At 42.5% G+C, this 21,278-nt stretch overlaps 2 protein-coding genes across 7 annotated transcripts; both read right to left on the minus strand.

The window, feature by feature from the left end:
- Positions 1-196: 196 nt before the first annotated feature.
- ganabb (glucosidase II alpha subunit b) lies at positions 197-12,151 on the minus strand. Of its 5 annotated transcripts, none has more exons than XM_010767946.1 (25): positions 12,085-12,151; positions 11,183-11,284; positions 10,377-10,485; positions 9,811-9,938; positions 9,008-9,187; positions 8,784-8,849; positions 7,265-7,325; positions 7,067-7,145; positions 6,674-6,770; positions 6,382-6,562; positions 6,106-6,259; positions 5,441-5,676; positions 5,107-5,233; positions 4,880-4,959; positions 4,579-4,719; positions 4,062-4,158; positions 3,816-3,917; positions 2,666-2,909; positions 2,379-2,443; positions 2,041-2,117; positions 1,782-1,856; positions 1,576-1,689; positions 1,382-1,488; positions 1,136-1,236; positions 197-518 (listed from the first exon to the last, which is right to left on the minus strand). In XM_010767946.1, the coding sequence occupies exons 1-25, from the start codon at positions 12,102-12,104 to the stop codon at positions 409-411; spliced, it is 2,853 nt and encodes a 950-aa protein (XP_010766248.1). In that variant the 5' UTR covers positions 12,105-12,151; the 3' UTR covers positions 197-408. The 5 variants fall into 5 exon arrangements, with proteins under 5 accessions (XP_010766248.1, XP_010766250.1, XP_010766249.1 ...); XM_010767948.1 differs by having other exon boundaries at positions 12,071-12,089; XM_010767947.1 differs by lacking the exon at positions 12,085-12,151 and adding an exon at positions 11,605-11,647.
- A 1,015-nt stretch (positions 12,152-13,166) lies between these two features.
- ints5 (integrator complex subunit 5) lies at positions 13,167-18,787 on the minus strand. 2 transcript variants are annotated; one of them, XM_010767952.1, is made up of 5 exons: positions 18,537-18,787; positions 17,357-17,609; positions 14,801-16,777; positions 13,710-14,423; positions 13,167-13,676 (listed from the first exon to the last, which is right to left on the minus strand). In XM_010767952.1, the coding sequence occupies exons 1-4, from the start codon at positions 18,629-18,631 to the stop codon at positions 13,716-13,718; spliced, it is 3,033 nt and encodes a 1,010-aa protein (XP_010766254.1). In that variant the 5' UTR covers positions 18,632-18,787; the 3' UTR covers positions 13,167-13,676; positions 13,710-13,715. The 2 variants fall into 2 exon arrangements, with proteins under 2 accessions (XP_010766254.1, XP_010766253.1); XM_010767951.1 differs by having other exon boundaries at positions 13,167-14,423; positions 18,537-18,786.
- Positions 18,788-21,278: the final 2,491 nt, after the last annotated feature.

Raw genomic sequence — 21,278 nt, forward strand, 5'->3', positions numbered from 1 at the left:
GATTATCTATCTAGAAGTAACCTCCTCTTGTTGTTAGGTATTACAGTGCGACTGAACACAAGAGGGACATGGCAGCAACATTACGTGGTTCAGCTCGACTGACAGGTCCACATGGGTTTGAGTGTGTGTGTGTGTGTGTGTGTGTGTGTGTGTGTGTGTGTGTGTGTGTGTGTGTGTGTGTGTGTGTGTGTGTGTGTGTGTGTGTGTGTGTGTGTGTGTGTGTGTGTGTGTGTATATAATGCATTGTGTGTGTTTATGTCCTTTATTTTTCATGATGGCTATCCTGTTGTCTTGCTGTAGTTAGTCATGGACATCAGCGCTTCCCTCTCACTCTCTCTCTCAGACTCTCTCTCTTGCTCTCTCTCTCTGGTCAGTCATTTTCTCCTCCTCCTCCTTTCCTCTCCATGGTTACTGAAGCATCACGTTCCAGTCTGCTCCGGCATTCATGCCGGGCTTGCGGAGCGTCAACACCGACATGGAGGCGTCAAAGTCAAACTCTACCTGGCTCTCCTGACCATCTGCAAAACAGAAAGAGTGTTAGAATAAAAACTTTTGGGAAGAATAATCTCACAGCGGAAACATTCTTTTAAATCCTTAGGGTGCAACATGAGAAACCAACGACCTTGAAGAAACAGTGTTAATTTGGTTAATGAAGACTATGATTTAATATGTTAATTACATCCTTTTTTCCCTATAACTAAGACGATATAGAAACCACTTTAACTCGATCAAAATCCTTTATTAGTTTTAATGACAACACAAGGGCTTGGGAAAAAGAAACCAGGTGATAGTTTGGAGACACCAGATTTATCAAAAATGTTCAGTATAATCAGATTAAAAAAAATAAAATCCCAAAAGTTTATCAACTGGAGTCATACTTAAAATTGTTTTTCTTTTAAAACTTTACTTTCTTTGACTAAGATGGCTACATTTTAGTCTACCTGAATTTGCCCCAAAAAACTGAATAATATTCCTGAAAAATTAATAATAAAAACATAACAGAAACTCAGCCCCCTTTATTAACACATTATAAAAATAAGCACTTATTAAATCAAAAAGGGAACTTGAAACGGTTACCTCTAGGAAAGCAGCTAAAATGTATCTAAACAGATTGCTTCAGTCAATCTCCACTCACCATCAGTCTTCAGGAGCACCTTGCTGGGCTTACTGGCTCCCAGTATGACGATGCGTTCGATCCAGGAGCCAGTGAGGAACTGGGCCTCTGGAGCCAGGTTACTGTGGAACAAGCAAAGACACATTCAATTCCCTTATTATGTCAACTATAGAGAAACACCTACAATACAAATCATATTGGTTTTTAGATTATTTTAGCTTAAACCTTTTTTCTACTGAACTGAAACAGAGAACACTCATGACTCACACAGAAGAGAGGACGTTGTTGGCGAAGGACAGCCTCCTGTGGATGAACTCCTTTTCATAGTTGAAGGTGTGGCCGTCGTCTATGTAGAGCTCACCCTCTGCAGTTCTCTGTCAGACAGAAGGTCAACATGTCAGAAAGGACTATATGCAACCTCTCAAAAAAGCAGTGGATGACAGTTTTGACGATTGAGTTACCTGCAGGTTGAGGGCCACATATAAGGTGTAGGGATCCTGCATCATGCAGGAAGAGGACCGGCGCACTCGAATCTTCCTGGGAATAATGGAGCCTCCACGCTGGAACACAGGGATCTGAAGACAGGAAGCTCCATGTTAACACCAGAGGAAACAAAGCAAATAAACAGCTATATAAGGCCTTAAAGTGAGGAAATGGAGTATCTTACAGAACTCATGGTGACAGGGATGTACAGGTTCTGGGCTCCGTTGTGCTTCTGGAAGGTGTGGACGTCAAACCAGACCTGAGGAACACAAGCACAAGAGTTACACCAACGTTTGTTCAACACAATGGACACCTGAAACGGCAGTCATCTCCTATAAAGAATGTTTGAATCTAAAGTTCAACCTAAAGACACCACAAAGAGACAGTCACTGTACGGCAGAGTCCCAGATCTGAGGAGCTCTGACTGTGCTTCTTCCTCTCACCTGGTCTTTCCCCGGCAGGTACGCAGTGACCCCCCTGGCTCCCTCTTCAGTAACTGGGTGCACCAACAGGTCTCTCCCTGTAACAATTTCATTCAAAATGTAATTAAAGTCTCACCTCATGTAGGTCAGCTGTTTCAGGGCTCAACTGAACAGATCTACACCAAACAAGCTCTATCATTATGTCACAACAGTAACAACAGCATGGTTGTTCTATAATTATATATATTGTATCATTTAGGAGGCAACTCTGACCAGCAAACATGTTTGTTTTTTAAAACTAAAATCATAAATCGATCTCACTTTTAACAAGAAAATAATTTTGTTTCTTTCTGTCTCACCGATTAAGAACTCGTCTTCCAGAGCGAAAGTAGCAGGATCCTCAGGATACTCCACCCACAGAGGTCTGGAACAAGGTAACATTATTTCACAATATGTTATCCACATCAAAGCAAATGACTGAAAACGGCAGTAATTAAATGAACATACAAATTATTTTCTGTGAATTTAGTTTTTAATGTCCATTTCCCTGTATTGGGCAAATAATGCACATTGATGGGAGATGGTTTTGTAACCCATCACTACAGGGTAAGAGGACATAAAGACAAACGATTTTCCCCGTCCTCACCTCATGATGGGCTCCCCGGTGCGGTGAGCGTGGTAGAACTGCAGGTACCAGTAGGGCAGCAGGGTGTAGCGCTGGCGCACGGCTTCACGGATCAGCGCCGTGTTTTCTGGACCAAAGAGCCAGGGCTCGCGGCGGGGGGTGTCCAGGTGGGCGTGGGCCCGGAAGAAGGGCTGGTACGCCCCCGTCTGGTACCAACGCACCAGCAGCTCCGTGTTTGGGGACTTGAAGAAACCTCCAACGTCAGCTAGGAGACAGACAGGTGGGGTCAGTGTTAGTGCTGGAGCTGGGCTATTCAGAGGAGGATGTACATAAAAGAGGCAGACACAACGACCTCCTGAGATCTTCTACATCTAGAGCTTAACCCGAAGGGGAAGACATTTGTTTTTCTTAAACTAAATGCAAGTTTATTTAACCTCAGTGCAGTGACAAAACCCCGATCAAATCATGAATATGAGATTCAAACAAACAATGAGCATCGCTGCTAAATATAAATACAACAAGGGAACCTGCGCTCTCACCATGGCAACACCTCGTGCATTTATCAGTGCATGTTTCCTTGACAACTTAGTTAACAAACTAACATCTATTTCCGGGAATATCTCAAAATCCTGCCTCACTGTGGGGTTTCAAATAGATTCATTTTCATTGCAAAAGTTCCATGTTACCAGAGGCAAAAGCAGTTCAGTGCAGAGTATATTAACGTATGTATAGGAATAGGAATATATATATATATATATATATATATATATATATATAAGGATACTGACATGTTATAAAAGTACAGTATATCATACGTTGGATATCAAAACAGTGTGTTACTGTAGTTTAGATGTATGGACAATAAAAGTGCAAATACACTTTAGGTCTGATGTATAGAGTAAAAAAACTAAAATATAAAACCATGTTAATATCAGTTTCTAAAATGTCTTAATATCATGAATTGCTACAATAAATCAAAAGGCAACATTATTAAACTCGACATGGTATGACAAGTACTGAAAAAGACTTAGAAGAACAGCTTTGAACGGCAAAAACAAAAATGTTCAGCCATTCTCCGAATAGTTTGTAATTCTAGCTATTTGGTCATTTTACCCAAACCAACGGGACAGATGACCGGGGTAACAGCTGACTGTGAAGCTCGATCACTCACCACCACAGAAGGAGATGCCCACCAGGCCCAGGCTCAGGCACATGGGGATGGAGATCTTCAGGTGTTCCCACTCAGCAGCATTATCTCCGGTCCACACAGCACCTACACACAAAAACAACTCACGCTCAGGACGCTGCGCTAAAAACATCGAGGTTTCTAGAGAAGATAGACATTTATTTTTTCTGGATGAAACCTGAATTATAAGTAAGGTAATATATGCAGCTTAGCAGAATGGATCCTGCTTACCGTAGCGCTGTGAGCCAGCGAAGAAGGCTCTGGTCAGAACAAACGGTCTCTCGACTCCTCCGGACCTCTGGATCAGACCCTCCGCGGTGGCCATTTGCTGCAGGTTGCACACAGGATAGTCAGAGGGGGTATTTTGACCATTTTAAGAGCATATTTTGTTCTCTTAAAAAGGGATATTGTGAACTATGACCAAGAAAATCCTTTTAAGAAACTTGTGTACAATATTTTAATTGCCCCTGGTGGGAAGTGGTAGCAGAATATCAAGGATAAATGTAATGATATCATTTTATATAGCTACAGGTATTTCTTTATTGCTAAAACAGATTTCTGTTGAGCACTATGAGCTCCTGGTTTCTGTGTGGTTCAGAAATGTTCTACCTGCTTTTGACCCAACTGGATTTCATTCCTATTTTCAATAGTAACAATCATGCATGAACAGCACCCAACCAAAGAAATAAGAAATGTTAGGAAATACACAAAAAAGGTTTTCAGCCATAGACAGATTGTGAGCACTCACCACATAGAAGCCATAAATGTTGTGCACGTCGCGGTGCTCCCAGGCTCCGTGCATTGCGTCCTTGTGCATGGTCACCTCCGGTCCGTTAAACACTGACGGCTCGTTCATGTCGTTCCACGTGTCCAGGTTCTCCATGGAACCCTGGAGAGCGGAGAGAAAAGGTGGATATTATGGGAAAGGTGTCGTTTTGAATCCACGAATAGTCGACAAATCTTGGAACAGAATCTGGAATTGCAGATATCCTTTCTCAAAGAATTCAGTGTGAATGGCCCAAAAACCAACAACTGTGGTCCGGACTCACCTCGTACTGATTGTAGGCGAACATGCTGGCCCACCAGTCCCTCATGTCTGCTCGGGTGAAGTCTGGATAGCCGGCACTACCTATAGATGATCAGTTCACAAAGGAATGTGAGTGAAATATACATTGGAATGATCTCTGGGGCAAACATCACATTAAATGTTTCTCAGTAAAGATCCAGTTCATAAAGCTTAGTTATAAAAATATTTTCTGCATTCATAGTTTCTTACCAGGCCAGCACCAGCCCTCGTAGTCCCCGCCATCTTTATTCTTGATATAGAAACTCCGAGAGCGGATTTCATTATGGATCTTGTAATTGCTATCTACTTTGATATGAGGGTCCACAATGGCCACCATCTATAAAAACACACAATAACAGAAGACTGAGTGGGAAGCGTACATGCTAGTCCTGAAGGGAATTGACTCAAACTTAACAAATCAACACCACTTCTATGGTTATTGTAGCATGAATGAATTTACAAGAAGTGAAAAGTTGGGGCTCCACATTGCAGTACCTGTGGGGATCTATCTGCTGGTATATTTTGGATTATTGGTCATAATTACCTTGCGTTTCTTGTCACTGAGACCCTGCAGCATCTCCTTTGGAGTTGCAAACTTGTGTGGATCCCAGGTGAAGTAGCGCTTGCCATCAGTGTGCTCAATGTCGAGCCAGATGTAGTCATATGGGATGTCGTGCTCATCGAAGCCCGCATCCACTGCAGCCACATCCTCCTGGTCGTTGTAGTTCCAGCGGCACTGGTGGTAACCCACAGCAGCGAGGGGGGGGAAGGCCTGGGTGCCTGATGGACAGCAGGGGGAGGAAGAAAAGTGAGGACTGAGGAGGACAGTCAAACATGTTGGGCTGTGCAAAATATCAATGTTATATTGATATTACGATAAGTCACAAGAGTGTAAGATGTTCATATTGTAATATGAACATCATAGTCTTGTGTTTTTCAGGTTTTAAAGTCTGCATGACACATTTTTTCCAATTTGTATTATATCCTTACCCAGTAAGTCATTATGTAATTTATAATTATTATTTTAAACATCTCATTATGTAAATATGGTATAATAAGCACTGATAGTAATTCCACAATATTGTTGCAATATGGAGGCATTTAGTCATAAATATTGTGACATTTCAAATAATGTATATGACCTCGCTTAAACTACTGGAAGCGTGGGAAATAGGGCAATAAGTGTTTGTCCGGCGTCCATCTTCCTACCTGTGAGGGAGGCATACTGAGAGAAGACATCTTTGGGTGTGGGCCCGAGCATAATGAAGACATCGATGATGCCGCTTTCAGAGATCCAACGCACGTCGGTCTGTGGAGTCTCATTGGAGCCTTGAACATAATCCAGCATTTTTCCAAACACAGTCTGAAAAGAGAGAAAATAAGTAAGTGAAGCTTTGGTGTTACAGACCCCAACTGCTCTTTTTGGTTTTATTCTAACAAAAAAACTCAAAATAACGAAGGAAGAAGAAAAAAAAATGCACATACTTTTCCAGCTGTGTTGGAGCTGATATCCACCCAGGTCTCCGCAGCATTGAGCCAGAAGACGCCGGTGGTCCGCTGGGCGTTGTGGGCCAACATGACGGGGACAGCGCCGTAGAGGGCCATGGGGTTGTACAGCTCGTACTGGAACACGTCCAGGTTATAGAGGCGGTAGGGATCTCCATTTCTGAAACAGAGAGGGAAACACTCAGGCCTATAAATCCAATGCGACAAAGATGCAACCAGGCAACTCGTATTACACTTCATATGTGAAACAAGACTTGTTGTTGACGCTCACTCTGTGGTTTTGAGTCTGAGGGTGTCTGCATGTTCTGGGATGCCGTAGACGTGCTCCACACCCGGCAACGAGAAGTCCAAGCTAACAGCAGATGGACCTGTGAGGCGAGAGCAACCGATTATCAGTTAAGAGGAGAGTTAACCTTAAAAGCATCCTTACACTAAAAGACCTGCACTGCACCAAAGACATTTCTGTATCTGTACTTCTAGGCATGATTGTGCGGTTATCCTAGAGGAGCAGGACTTATATATATGAATATATTGCAGTGAAAAACAAGGCAACAGTGAGAAGAATGTGACAAAAACCATCAACAACCTGAAACTGCTTGGGGTTCAGGGAGATATTAAGAGTATTTCACTTTAACTTACAAACTGAAATACAAGTATAGCATACCATTAGGTTTGCTGTCTGTGTGCGATTTAAAAGTTTCCTCCCACATCCCGTCTTCATCTTTCTCTTCCTCTTTTGCTGCCTGGCAGGCAGACAGGGAGAACAGTAGGATTATTCAAAAGGGAAGAGACAGCGTAGAGCATGTTATAATAATGCCTTTCAATAACTTTTTATGTTAGTTATTATTTTAGCGTGTAGTACCTCGGGCTGGGCTGCTGGATCGGCCTCTTCTTTCTTTTCAGCCTCTGGGTCTGCCTGACTGCTAAATAATGGAGTGAGGGGTGATGACGGGAATATTGGAAAAAGAGAGATGTGTCACTTTGGGAGTCTATCTTGACACGATAATATGGGAGTATAATCAAACTATAACAAAAAAGGAAAACATACAAACAGGGAGGTTGGTAAATGCCCCAAGAATCTACAATGAGTACTAACAAAAACTCTACAAGGTTAAGACTTCATCAGCTTTAATGAAGAAGGGCACTGAGCAGCTCCCTACCTTGAGGCTACTTTAAGCTCTGCATTATGGGATAGGACCTCTAGAGGCTGCTACATGCAACACCTGGCACCCAGAGGGTCCCCCAGGTACCATGGTGGGATCAAAGCCGTAGCATTGCATCAAGTGATAGAAAGGTGTCGGCCACACGCAGCTGTGGGGGGGGGAGAGGTCTGCAGCCCAAGCAGGAGGCAGAGGAGCCAAAAAGGAACTTGAATATGGATTTATTCATTATTTCAAATGATTTGATGAATAAATATCTGATGTATCTATTTATTCAAATTAAGGATTTAGTTTGACGATGTTTGAATTTTATGCGTTAATTGTTAATGTTTCACTCTGTAACATTATTCATTCATCTTAAACTGCAGCCACACTGCGTACGTGGATGCAGGGCGGTCTTAACACACAACAAAAACACAACATAATGAGGGGGCCTACAGAAGCATTTCTCCACCATAATAAGCTAATTGGTCCAGAGCTCTAAAGAAGCACAGTCCCAACAAAATAAAACTGAAAATGTCCCAATTTTAGGAGCTTTGGACACTTGAAATAAAATGCAAACTGAAGTAAAACCACAAAGACAGTGTTGCTGTTAGGTTTGGGAACTGTGCTGCAGTACTATCAAATAAATCACTTGTTTTCTGTTTGGTGTGTTTGTAAAGAGAAATGATCTTTTGTGTCTTTTAAACTTGTCAACACCTGCTGCAATTATCTGATTCTGTTATCTATGGAAGCTCTCACCATGAGCTGAGAAAGCGGGGAAACTAGTTTAAGTCAACAGAAATGCTCAGGACACACAGTCAGTCATGCAGTTGCTTTGTTAGATCTAAAAAGGGACGCTACATCGACACTTAGGTTAATCTGACAGACAGGAAATCACAGCAGACCCTAAATTATTCAGGTGAATGTGTTTTTCTTTCTCAGGATGATTTTTCTTTGTTTCATGGAATGAGACTAAACACCTACACCCTGAGTGGCAATTACTTATTATTAATTAATAATCCTTTAATGATAACAGGGGCGGGATCGACCCTTTAATTACGGATCAAATTAAACACCAACATGCACACACACACGCCCACCCACATCCCTCTCTCATTCACATTTATTGGAGGGTAAACACTTTACTTGGTGCGATGGGAGTCCCTATAATTTTTGTCACTATTGGCAGCATTAGCACAAGGAACAGGATACACACTTACAAATCTTAACGGTCTTTACCTAGAGAATACTCTCTTGATATTATTCCACACGCTAGCCACTGTGCTAGTTACTTTATAGGAGAAACTAGGATGATAGGGAGAAGACAGAACAACCAGTCAGAGACAATACTCAAAAAACAAACCATTTTATGGGAACAAAAATCTAAATCATCCACTGAGTGAGGACGTGGATTAAAAGAGGGTTGGCATTTTGGGCATGTGTGTGCATGCGTGGTTTCTCACGTGTCCTTGCGCATCCTCAGGTGCTCAAAGGCCAACAGGCCGCGCGAGTTCAGCGACATCACCACGTCTCGCCCCTCCATGATGTCCAATCGGAAAGGCCGGGCGCTGAGGATGACTCTCTGAGACTCCGCCCCCAGGGACAGCACCACCCCGTTCTCATCCTGAGACAAGAGTGACAGGCTGAGAAAGAGAGAGAAAGAGGGCGAGAGAGAGGAGGTAAAGTTAAATAAAAGCTTTGGTTTGAAAACAAAAAGTCAAGGGAATTGTATTTAGGTAGTAACACCCTCTGTTGTTTGACAGCTTGCTTCAGGTAAAACCAAACTCCTCTCACCTACTGAAAAAAACTTTTTAATGAACAGATAGTTAAAAAGGTATTTTTTTTAAATCCTAGTTAAGCAAAACTAAACTTCAGGGTTGAACGTCTAAAATGAGATTCTGAGGGATGAAGCCAGAAGGCAATTATCTGGAAGACTGGCTTCTCTCCAAGTATGCCCTTTTATTTCACTGGTAGATTCTAAATCCGGTTATTCACCGTGGGAACATGCCTCCACCTAAAGTAGAACACAAGATGTTTTTGATTCCACTAAATATTATCTATGCTCTTTATTGACTTACTCTTTTTCAATATTGTAAATCTTTCTACCCCAAAAGAATGAGAGGATTTCAGATCCAAATGGAGAATAAGAAAAATCAGTGAATAAGGAATACATTAATAAAAATGACACTGGGAGTTTGATCCTGTCATATCAAGACCTCCACCCCCCCCCCCACCACACACAGTTGGTAACACCCCTAAGACTCACGGCTCAGTCGGCGGCTCCCTGATGAGCACGTCTGGGACCTCATAGCGAGGCTTCAGCGGCTTCAGCTCGTTAATCTTCACCCTCGTCATGTTTCCCTGGAGACGATAGAGCTCGAGCAGCAGGCGCACCTGATGGCAGATGCAAATAGAGAGATAGTGTGAGAGAGAAAAAAAAGAATGAGGGTCAGAGGGAAAGGAGGGAGATGGAGGAGAAGCAAAGGACTACACAGAGGAATTTCATTATAATCTAATAAAGTACAGGTCGTCCTACGGGTTCAGCCAAGGGACAGTTTTTCTTTGGCATTACACTAAGCCATGCAAGGCATTTGACTTTGATGGATGGGAAACTGCTGACTTTCATTCATTATATCCTTCAGATGACCTAATCAGGGAATTGGCATTAATATAAGGCCATATTATCACTCTTATCACTTGTTAACAGTTTAATAATTCCATTTCCATTTGTGATTTTAATTACATCTTACAGACTTGATTGTAATTGCCTTCCCCCTTCTGACAGCCATACTTCCCTCCATAGTGAGCTGCTTCTGTAAGTGTGTGATTTACCTTGTTGTTGTCATTGATGAGCTGCAGCGTGAGTCTGGTGTTAGTCAGCTCCATGGTCTCCAGCAGCGCTCGATAGGGAGACTCACCAGGCTTCAATGCTCGCTGACGCCTGTTTTTAAAATGTAATAAGAAGTGTGACCACCGTTGATAAATCAGTAACTGTGTGCTTTTTCTAGATACAACAACTTAAGACAAGTAAAATGTTTGAGGGGCATCTCATGTATGTATTGTATACATTTCCATTCTCAGTTATTCCCTAACTTCACAGTTCAGTTATTGTTGGCCTAATGTTTATGTCAATGATGGCATTTTTCCTAGTTCTTGTCAGCTTATGTGAGCTTTCCATTGAATAGATATCATGGACCATCTTGAACCAATGTTCTATCCCTGGAGGCTCTGTTCATATCTTTTCCTTGTTATATCTTTTTGACATGCATCTAGCTGAATTTTTGCCTGATATTTATATTGTCTTTGTAGATCCTCCTCAGTTTTTCCTAAGTTCATGACAGTATAAGTGCTTGGAAGAAAATATCCCATAATTGATTTTATAGGGGCATTTACATTATTCAAGAGGAGCTACTTAAAGAGACAAATGTCTTTCTTTCTAGTTTTACCTGCCACCTCCCATATTTACCCTATACTTGGCATGTGCAAATGTCATTCCTTAGTAGAAAATTAATAGATTGTATTTATAAAAAGGGACAATGTATCATACACATTAAAATGATTATTTATTTGACATTTAGCCATTTTGAGCTTCTTTCACACTGATTGGTGAATTAATTATTTGTCTATCTTGCACTCACTTGCAGAAGGAGCTCTGGTCACAGGTCTTGAAGTTGCCCTTGTCCACAGCCCAGGTCCCACTGAGGAACACGGCCAGCCAAAGCACCAAGACAGGCGCCATCCTACGAAGAAAATCAAGAAGACAATGTAGACTTTATGGTCACCTCACTAAATCATTAACTCACATTTTGTTGAACAATACACAGATAATTACCCAAGAGGACCCCTGCCAAATTACAGCACAAACGTATGAGTTAGGGTTATACAAACTACCCACACACACCCGGACTTTGATCTCTCTAAACTGGTCAAATGTGTCCTCCAGTGAAAACGTCAAAGGCAGCTAACCAATTTCCCGTTTCCTCAACCTGCTTCAGTGTGCATACAGTAACATTTAACATCTAAAATCCCGTTTTCCCTGAGCCTGCATGTTAAGACTTACTTCCAGACCTCACTGCTCCTGTCAAACCGGGTGACGTGTTGTGCTTGAAATGATGAGACAATATTAGCTAGCGTATCCGCTAATGTGGGCTACAGTTAGCTTGCATTCAATCGGATTTTAGGAACAAAATACATGATAAAAACAGGCCCACATTTCTGAAACGACAACGGTGTCAAGTGTTTAAGAGACGGTGTATTACCTGGTTGTTTGAAATCAGTGTTGCTGTTAATTACCTCTTAGGATCAGGATTATCGTGCTAACCGTGCTAACAAGCGGCACTGTCAGTTAATTCAATTGAAGGGGTTAGAGACTGTTCCAAAGTGATTTAAACTAGTGGCCATTAAACCCTCAACCTATACATTTGCTTACATATCCGTCAAGTGTTTAACCCCAGTGTTAATCTCATGGCCTCCCGCTATATTATTATATATCACACAAATTATAAATGTAGGATGAAACAGCGGACCTGCTTTGTCTTACCTTTCAGTGAAGGTGGCCATCTTGGATATGCTTCCGCGAAACTCCGCCCATATCAGTCCGTTACAAAAATCGTAGAAAAATAAATAACTAACAAATTGGTTGCTGTCTTTCTTTAAAACTCGTAAAAAATTGCATTTTATAACATTTACGTTATGTATTTTGATAATAATCAATCTTGTTGTTATCTTTTGATCTTGTTCATGATAAAGTAGGATGTAACGTGAACTTGGTTTGCATATTCATCCTCTCAGGCACGGACACGTCACCCCAAGCTGCAGTCAGTGAAGTGCACACATTTGGATATTTGTTCAGAAATCTCCAACGGACCCCTCTGCAAATAACAAATGTAGTCGAGATCGTACTATATTATTTATAGCTTTCAAAATATGGGTGTCTTGACTTGAAATAATTGATTAGTTATCTTATCATTATCAACTCATTTTGAGATAGCCTACTAATTATTTTGGTTCTCGTTTTTGAGATAGTTATTAATTATTGTGAGAAAGATATTCATTATTTTTGAGATACTAAGTCATATTTTTTAGAAAGTCAATCAATACTATGTAATTTTTTTTAGAAGAGTTCATTGTTTTAAAAAGGTTTCTTAGCATTTTTAAAATGCAAAGTCATGACTTTGAGAAAAGCCCTTTTTGTGTTTTTAATTCTGTAGAATAATATTTAACATATTATAGTTTATTTGTTCTGCCCCTTGTAAAAACAAGGGCAGGGCTTATTCACATTATACATGCATTATAATGTAAAGGCGTTGGTCAAACCGGTTCTGTTGTTTACAGAAAAATTAGTGGAGAGATGTTTACTGGTGTATAAAATACCTACGATTGAAGCAAATACAAAATCTGCTACAGTTTTTTACTTTTGAAAATGCTTTTTGTTTTATTTTTTACTTGTGAAAAAAGTTGGCTTGACTAATTCAAATAAATACTTCTAAAGAAAATAAAAACTTAAATTCCAAGAAGGAAAACCAACTTCCTGCGTTTTTATGCTCACTTTTAAGCCATCACAATCAAAACGTTGGAAACCACTGGCTCAGAGGATTTACAGTATGTAAAAAAAAACATGGACACTGTGGTGTTCACTTTAATCACCAAGAGACTGCTGTGATAAAACATTTTACCATTAAGAAGGAAATTAAATTCAAGACACTTTCAAAACTACCAACTACCTACGACCAAATTATTTATTTTGTTAAGTGGTTGAAACAACAGCTTAGGGCATATAATAATAGATGCTAGGCATGTTTGTAGCCACAATTTCAGAACGTTGGTCAACTGAAAATGATACAAAACTAACATTTAAGTGATTTACCAGAGTACAGTTGTAATTTCAAACAAAATTAGACATTAAGGCTGTGTTTTGTGTGAAGAATTGCTGTGCGAACATAACATGTGCGTGCCATTTCTCATGTACCCTTGTATTCATCACAGAAACAACTAGTAAGAAACCTATGAAGTCTAAAAAATATGGTACAAAAAGGCACACACTCACACATACAAACAAATGCACACATCTATACTTTAAACTTGAGTACAGTGAAAGCAACTTTGCAGTCCTCTTTTGAACCAATGTAACACAGCATCCTGTCTATTCTACAGTTTGCTCCCCACTACTCTTTAAAGCTGGAAGCGCCAGCACAGATGTCCCAATCTGTCAATGTTTTTATGCAGGACGCTATGAATCGGTGCCACGTATCTTGCCACGTCGCCATCCCGTGAGAAATCCCTGCAGAACAACCCCTTCTCTGAGTTGAAGATAAACTTTTGGGGCATGGGCCCATTTCCTCTCACATACTCCCACACAGCCACTAGCAGCAGCCTCACCTCGAATGGAGTGAGGTGAGGGAAGGTTTCGTGGACGTTTGCCAGCACAGGGGGCAGGAGCTGGCCCTCACCCATGCAGGACACCAGGAGGCAGGAGGCCTGGAGGTGCCACGGGGAGTCTGTGGACAACACCTCACGGGAGGCCTCCCAGTGGGCCAGCAGAGTGGCGAGGAGGCCTCTGAGCACAGCTGAGCAGTAGCAGAGAGCCGGGCGTCCCGCAGCCACCACCTGCAGCAGGGGGAAGAGCACCGGGTGGGCTTCAAAGCAACGCCGGATGTGGATGTCTCGCTCCACTGTGGTGCGAGCGTGCTCCTCAGGGGGCCAGGACAGCTCACCGTTGGCCACATCTGGACAGACATTTTCCACCATCGTAACTGCAATTACCTTGGCTGCCTCGGCGTTGATGGGCAGCGGCTCGTCGGGATCAGAGGGAAGTCGGGAGCCGTTGAGACCAGAGGAGCTGCAGCACTGGACGACGACAGCTAGCAGAGTCTGGACGTTCTGCAGAGAGAAGACCATCTTTCAAATGACACATTTTCAGTGCAGCGCCAGAGCATTAAAAACAAATACAGCTAAGTAAATCAACTGGAATGACTTCGAAGGTGTAGTTGAGTCACATGCAGGATGTTTTTTTTATACATTTCTGTTTCTTTGCTTGTGCAATATTCAGAATTGCGTGAGCCATCATATAGATCTTCTTCCACTCTATGAGATTTAAAAATGTTATTTCCTATCAAATATTTAAGTTAAAATGTAGTTTCATGCTGAAATGAGCATTCCTGACTGACTTCATCAAGAAGCGCTTTTCTAATTGGCATTAGCATTGGCCGCTCTTGAAGCTGCACTAAATCATCATCATCTCCAATTGTGTAACTCACCTGCATGACCCCTGATGGGTCAGTAAGCTGTGCTTCAGTGCGGACCTTCAGCCCCTTGCCAATCACCCCGGCATGAAACACAGACCACACGCTACCAGAAAAGTTGACGGTGGTGCCGAAGCGACAGTTGATATCCAGCAGAGAGGCTCCGATGTCAGGAGACACAGACTTGGAAGGCAGAGGGGCCCCAGACATGTCTGCGATCTGCCCTCCAAACAGGCCCGCGTTGCCTTTATGGAGCGCCCCCTCAACGAGCTGCTGGAGCACCGCTTTGAGAGTGAGCGAAGAATACGCTGCAAACCGGGACAGCAGCAGGACTGAGCAGTTCACCTCCTCGCACGCCTGTCCCCCGTCTCTCTCCAGCTTCCCTCCTTCTCCTCTTCTCCGCAGCGCCACAAAGAAATGAGTGACAGCAGCACGAGAGAGCAGGAGCAGGTGTGCTGGGGAGGAGGTGCGAGGCAGAGGGCTGCAGGAGAGGAGGCGCACTGTAGCGTGAGATACATCTGGGTCACCATGGAGAAGGAGCGGGCCAAAATCATGGAGGTATCCTGAGACCGCTGAGCCCACCTGGATGGCCATGGAGGACTGAACCCCTGAAGCTCCTCTCCTCTCCTCATCCTGACTCTGGATGGCTGCGGCCATGTTAAGCAACAGCTGCGTCAGCTGCCGGGTCCCCAGAGTGTGTGTGTGGATCTGGGCCACACAGCGAGTTACAGCGGCGGGAATGAGTCCTGACATGCAGGAGGAGAGCGTGCTGTGGAGCTGCCAGGCCAGGGCAAGCTCCTCCGGGTTGTGGGCCTGTGTGAGGAGCTGGCAGAGGGCCTCAGTGGCCACGCTGGGACCCCCATACACCGACAGCAGACACAGCAACTGGTGCAGCCACAGGTGACGCTTCCTTTCCAGGCGCAGTGTCTCGGCACAGAGCTCCCCTACGTGAGACTGCAGCTCCTCCAGGAAGGGGATGACCCTCCGGGGCTGAGTGGAGGCAGAGCGATGGGGGTTGACTTCAGCTCCCTCTGAGCGGTTGAAGACCAGTTTGTGGAGATGCAAAAGCAGCATCTGGAGGAGTCGATCGCAACCTTCTCTGACGCCTTCGTGAGGGGAGGGTGTGGGGCCTGAGATGATGACGGAGGCTGGCGTTGCTGTGTCTGCCAGAAAGCGGAGGACACGGGACCCTCCCGATGGGCTCTGGCTAATAAGATGGACAGCCAGCCCCAGCATGTTATCCAGCTCCTCTCTGGGGATGCCCTGCAGCACGGCCTGCAGCTGCAGCAGGACCGGAGGGCGCAGCAGCTCCACCAGCTCTGCTGACACCGCACCAAAGAGGTTGGGGGACATTGCAGCCAGCTGGAGCAGAAAGGGAACTGCAGCACGACGAAGCTGAGGGGAACTCTCCCAGGACGTTGAGGATGAAGTGGGAGATAGAGGGCTGGATGGACACAGACTTTCCTGAAACATCCTGAGCAGCTCCTTCCTGATGCTGTCTGAGTGGTGCACTGCGAGGTGTCCAAGGATTCCCACCACTGAGCCAATCTTTGGCACTCTGCTGCCTTTATCCACTCCCATCGCCATCAGCCCTGTGTCCTTAGCACCGTGAGAGCAGAAGTCCTTGAGCCCACATGCCAAGACTCGGCTGATGATAGTACCTGGGAAAGCAGAGCCGATGTGAGCAACCACCCAGTCAAAATGTGGCGAGTGCTGAACCGAGGTGTCCAACAGAGCATCCACACACGCGTCAGGGCACCAGGCCAGCATGGCAGCCAAACACTGGGAGTAGGCCTCCATAAGGGAGCGGGTGGCAGCACAGGACATCCAGAGCTGGAGCAGCTCGTTGAGGCTGGAGGAGTGGGGGGCCACTCTGCGGCCGGCATGCTTGCTGCTCAGCTGGCCCAACAAGTCCACAGCCCAGGCGGACACCAGAGGGGCCCAGGCCCGGGGGTTGAGACGGATAAACTCTGACAGCACGCCATGAACCTCCTGCAGACAAACAGAAGATATTGATACCTTTTACTGGGACATTTTTGCCAGAAAAAAAATGTGGCTAGTGAGATTGCAGGGGTTCATGCCATTTTAAAAGAGTACACTTAAATGGAAGCAATGCAAAACATTTTCAAAGAGTTTTTAATTCAGGGCATAAAATGCTATGCCAGTTGTTTCCTTAATAAGTCTAAACCCCAAGTTAATCAGGTCTTTTAGAAGCCTGGATTGTGGTTGTGAATTTAGGGCATTCTACTGTTTGTTATTTTTTCATAGCAGAATGTTGCTTTATAAGAAGAAAATATTTTCTTAACCAATTCAATACATACATTTTAAACCAAAAATACTCCTCTACGAATTAATAATTGGGTGTCAAATTAATTATGGTTTATTTACTAGTTAGACTTTTATTAAGCAGATATCTGATAAATGAACTACCGATTGACTTATCAAATAGTCTCCACAAAATCCAAGAAGGACTTAATGAAAATGGCTTGATATCTGTCATGACTTTCCTGATTTTCAGAATATGGCAATAACAAAATAAGAAATTCTATGAGTGTCCTTGTGTCATCGCACCTGTATGATGTCCTCCAGGTTGGAGCTGACCCCGGAGCTGTTATCGTTTTCTGTCTCCAGGTTGTGCAGGAAGGCGGAGACATACTCATCGTAGACGCCCCTCAGATGCTCCAAGACCGCCCCCCGACAGGCCGGGACGGAGCGCAGCAGGCGCACGGCACAGCGGGCGTGTTCCCGGACACTGAGCTTCCGACCCTGGACGCTGTCAAAGCCACTGATGAAGGACTTGATCTCCTGGGAGAGTTCCTGGGCGCTGCAAGAGAGGAGAGGACACGATGAAATTATGGGAAATATGTGAAGTTTACTATCCTATCCACAAGTAAAACATTTAAGAAAAGGAGTGACAAAAAGACTGTGTATGAATGTGTTTGAGAAGGGAAAGTCCTTTCAGATGAGCTATAAAGATCTGTTTGTACATACTAACAAGAAAAATGACCAGCAATCCTGCCTGTCAAATATCATAATTTAAATTGATGCTACACAACAATTGGTTGATTTTTTGCAGAAAACGGATCAATAAACTTACCGCTTGAGCTGAAACAATTAGTTGATCAACAGAACAACAATTTAAAATTCAGTTTTCAGCCTCTCAAATATGAAGATTTCTTGCTATTTATTTGCTTTGTAACTTATTAAGATTATTATCTTTGGGCTTTAAACTGACAAAACAAGACACTCAAAGACATCAGCTTGAATGGTTGGACACTACAATGACATTTTGCATACATATTTGTGACTTTAATGAACATAAACGTTGTAGGCAGACCATATATCCACTCTACAAAATAATAGTATTAATGTAATCAATCCTAAACTGCATTGCAGCCCTAAAATATATTCAATTTCAAGAGTAGTATCCATCAAAAACATTTGATGAGGTACTTTGGTGTGTTGGTCAGGACAGTTTATTACTGTATAACAACATTTTGGCTCTAACAACTTGCCATGTGTTCAAGCCTTCTTTGAACCTTTAATAGAGCACATGAATAATCCATTACATGAAAGGTACTCAATGTAAACCTGACATATGTTGCTACCCCATTCACTTTTAACAAGTGCTGCCATTATAGAACAGTATAGCAGCATGTTATAGTCTTACCCTCTGACCTTCATATAGTTAAGTGAAATACAGAATGAACAAAAGTTACTTTAGAGAGTAGTTGTTGTGTAAGACACTCACCTCAGGGCAGTCTGCGGGGTGTGAGTGTGTGAGCTCTGCATCACTTTCAGCGGACTCCCGTCCAACACCACAGACATAGTTTGGTCTTTTAACATCAAAGAGTCACATCAAATCCTCCACTCGGCTGCGGGGCTTCGAGGGGGAAAGATTGTGACAGATGTGTGTTGTTTTCTCTGTACAATTTCAGGACAATAATACTGGAAAGGGCGCTCCGAAGCCGGAAGTTGGGACTTCTTCGTTGCTACAAAATGTAAACTGACACTAACAGTTGACGTCACTGGCGACATCTAGTGGTAGTGTTTTTTATTTATTGAGCAAGTGACTATTTATTTCATAGGTGTGTAGACTCTGTGTAGCGCTTTTTCAATATAGTCAGCTGCTTGAAATTGATAAAAAAATCAGTAAAAGATAATGGAGACCTTTTGATCCTTCTGCAGAGTTTCATGATAAACGTGCAAATATGGGACTGGTTTTTTAAATGTATTATTATGATAATTAGTATTCTTATTCGTTTTGTATTATTATTAACATTTACACTTAATTTAATTATCGAAATATGTGTATTATTCTAATTAAATTATTTTTCATTAGATTTTTCTTTAACTAAGACATTCGGTTCATTCTAACAGAGTACTCCGATCTTGTACTTAAGAGAAAATTACCAGAATGTAATGATACTCTGTTACAAGTAAAAGTATTGTAATCAAAATGTCACTAATGGGGACAATTTTCCAGATTTAACATAGGCATAGCAGAAGACAAAAGATGTCTCTCCACTGGGTTTTGAACCCTGCATGGAAAACCAACACATACATCTCTGGAACACCAACGTGTTTATAAGACAATGAATGCCCAACTATAGGTCTTGCTGTGATGGGATTTTGAGTGAATTTGTATCTTTATGCACATGACGAGCAGCCAGGTATGGAGGACAGAACATGACATGAGTAAAAAATAAATAAATACATAAATACAGGAATTAACATACAGGATTAAAAATATATATATAGTCACTCGCTTTGATGAGTTCTTTATCAATCTGTTGTTGTCCCCTTGTAACTCTAATTCTAACCCTACTATGTTTTAATTTCCTTTATATTCTTTGCGAGTTTTCATGTTTTGAGAGATGTTGTGTCCTTGCCAGCCAAAGGGCGACACCTCTGAGAGACAAAAAGAAAAAGGTAATGTGAGCCAATGATTTCAAATCAATCCTGCATGCTCAATTTGTTGTATAGCAGGGGTGGCCAACCAGTCAGAGGTTAAGAGCCGAACATGTTACTATGTTACTGCAAAGAGCCACATCAAACACACAGTCACAGATACACGTGCACCCCCCCCTCCTTCTCTCTTTTGTTCTCAGCCTTTCTCTGTGCTCCTTTACTTTCTTCCTCCCCTCTCTCTCACACAGATAAAATGAAATCTAAAACTTTACATGCACGCACGCACACGCACACACACACACACACACACACACACACACGCACACACACACGCACACACTCAAAGACCCTCCCCACAGAGAGACACACCAGGGTTCATACACTTTTTCACCAATGATTTTCAATGACTTTTCAATGACTTCTCCATGACCTTTACCTAATTTTCCATGACCAAAACAATTACTCTTTCTCAGCGGTACCGCTGAAAATGAAAATGGGTTATTTTAACATGGAACAGGAACATAAGCAAAATACCGTCAGAGTTAAATGCCATTTTACGTTTCATTACTATACGATACAGTATCTACTAGGAGCGGAGGACAGCAGTGGAGAGAGAAGAAAAGAGCATACTTGTGTTCGTCTGCACATAGTTTTTTGAAGAAATTGACGAGTAGAGGAGACGGGGAAAAAAGTATAAAAGTATCGATCCTATTGGCTCTAGTATCGATATTTTGAAACGTAACGTAATATCGGAAGTATCGATATTTTCGGATCGATCCGCCCACCCCTACTACCCATATGGAGCCTCGAAATTACCCCCAAACCAAGGACGTGGCCTCGGTGGAATTCCAAGTATGCTGGACATTGGAACAGTCCTTCGGTGGCACTCGATGACGTAGTATCCTTGAAATATTGGCTTGGAAGCAATTGAGAAACGGCCCGTGTCTCTCCCGCACACTCACACATATAGAATTCGATATGAACTGAAAAGCCGCATGAAACTGGGCAAAGAGCCGCATGCGGCTCGAGAGCTTCGGGTTGGCCACCTCTGAATGCAGCCAGTGAAAATGTGATACGTGGTTTCGAATAACCAACATGATAGAATATTTTGGAGAAAAAAAACTGTCCGGCCATAAAACATAATTTAAAAAATAAAAAGTTGCTTGAAGAATATTCACTAAAATTAAGCAAATGCAATAAAAATAAATAAAAATTAGCATACAATGGAAATACTCAAGTAAAATACAAGTACACTTCAAACTATTATTCAAGTCCTTCTTAGACTAGACACAATACAAACATGTTCTTTTTATTTAAATATTTGTATTTAAGTCATAAACCATAAGGTATAGTTAATAAGTGCAACACAAATTACATTAATCAATTCACTTATTAAATGTATTTAGGACAGAGCAACTCAAAATGAATTGTTTTCATCGGGGAACCGATCTCGAAATTGTACTTAGCCTACTTAAATATGCCCTAATTACTTCCCGACCTCTGGTACTGGACAACGGTAAATAAACATTCTCCAATTATATTTATTTATTATTATTTATCACTTATTATGTCGTGGCAACTG

Source organism: Notothenia coriiceps, unplaced genomic scaffold, assembly GCF_000735185.1.
Source record: "Notothenia coriiceps isolate Sejong01 unplaced genomic scaffold, NC01 NC01_scaffold00004927, whole genome shotgun sequence".
NCBI classification, from domain to species: Eukaryota; Metazoa; Chordata; class Actinopteri; order Perciformes; family Nototheniidae; genus Notothenia; species Notothenia coriiceps.

Excerpts from the sequence above, each read along its gene's own strand:
- ganabb (XM_010767946.1), bottom strand. The coding sequence starts at position 12,104 with ATGGCCACCTTCACTGAAAG. Across the intron at positions 7,326-8,783 it reads ATCAAGAGAGTATTCTCTAG|CAGTCAGGCAGACCCAGAGG; the intron begins GTAAAGACCGTT and ends TCCATTATTTAG. Across the intron at positions 6,260-6,381 it reads GCTCCAACACAGCTGGAAAA|ACTGTGTTTGGAAAAATGCT; the intron begins GTATGTGCATTT and ends CTCTCTTTTCAG.
- ints5 (XM_010767952.1), bottom strand. The coding sequence starts at position 18,631 with ATGTTAAAAGACCAAACTATGTCTGTGGTGTTGGACGGGAGTCCGCTG. Across the intron at positions 17,610-18,536 it reads ACCCCGCAGACTGCCCTGAG|CGCCCAGGAACTCTCCCAGG; the intron begins GTGAGTGTCTTA and ends CCTCTCTTGCAG. Across the intron at positions 16,778-17,356 it reads ACCTGGAGGACATCATACAG|GAGGTTCATGGCGTGCTGTC; the intron begins GTGCGATGACAC and ends GTTTGTCTGCAG.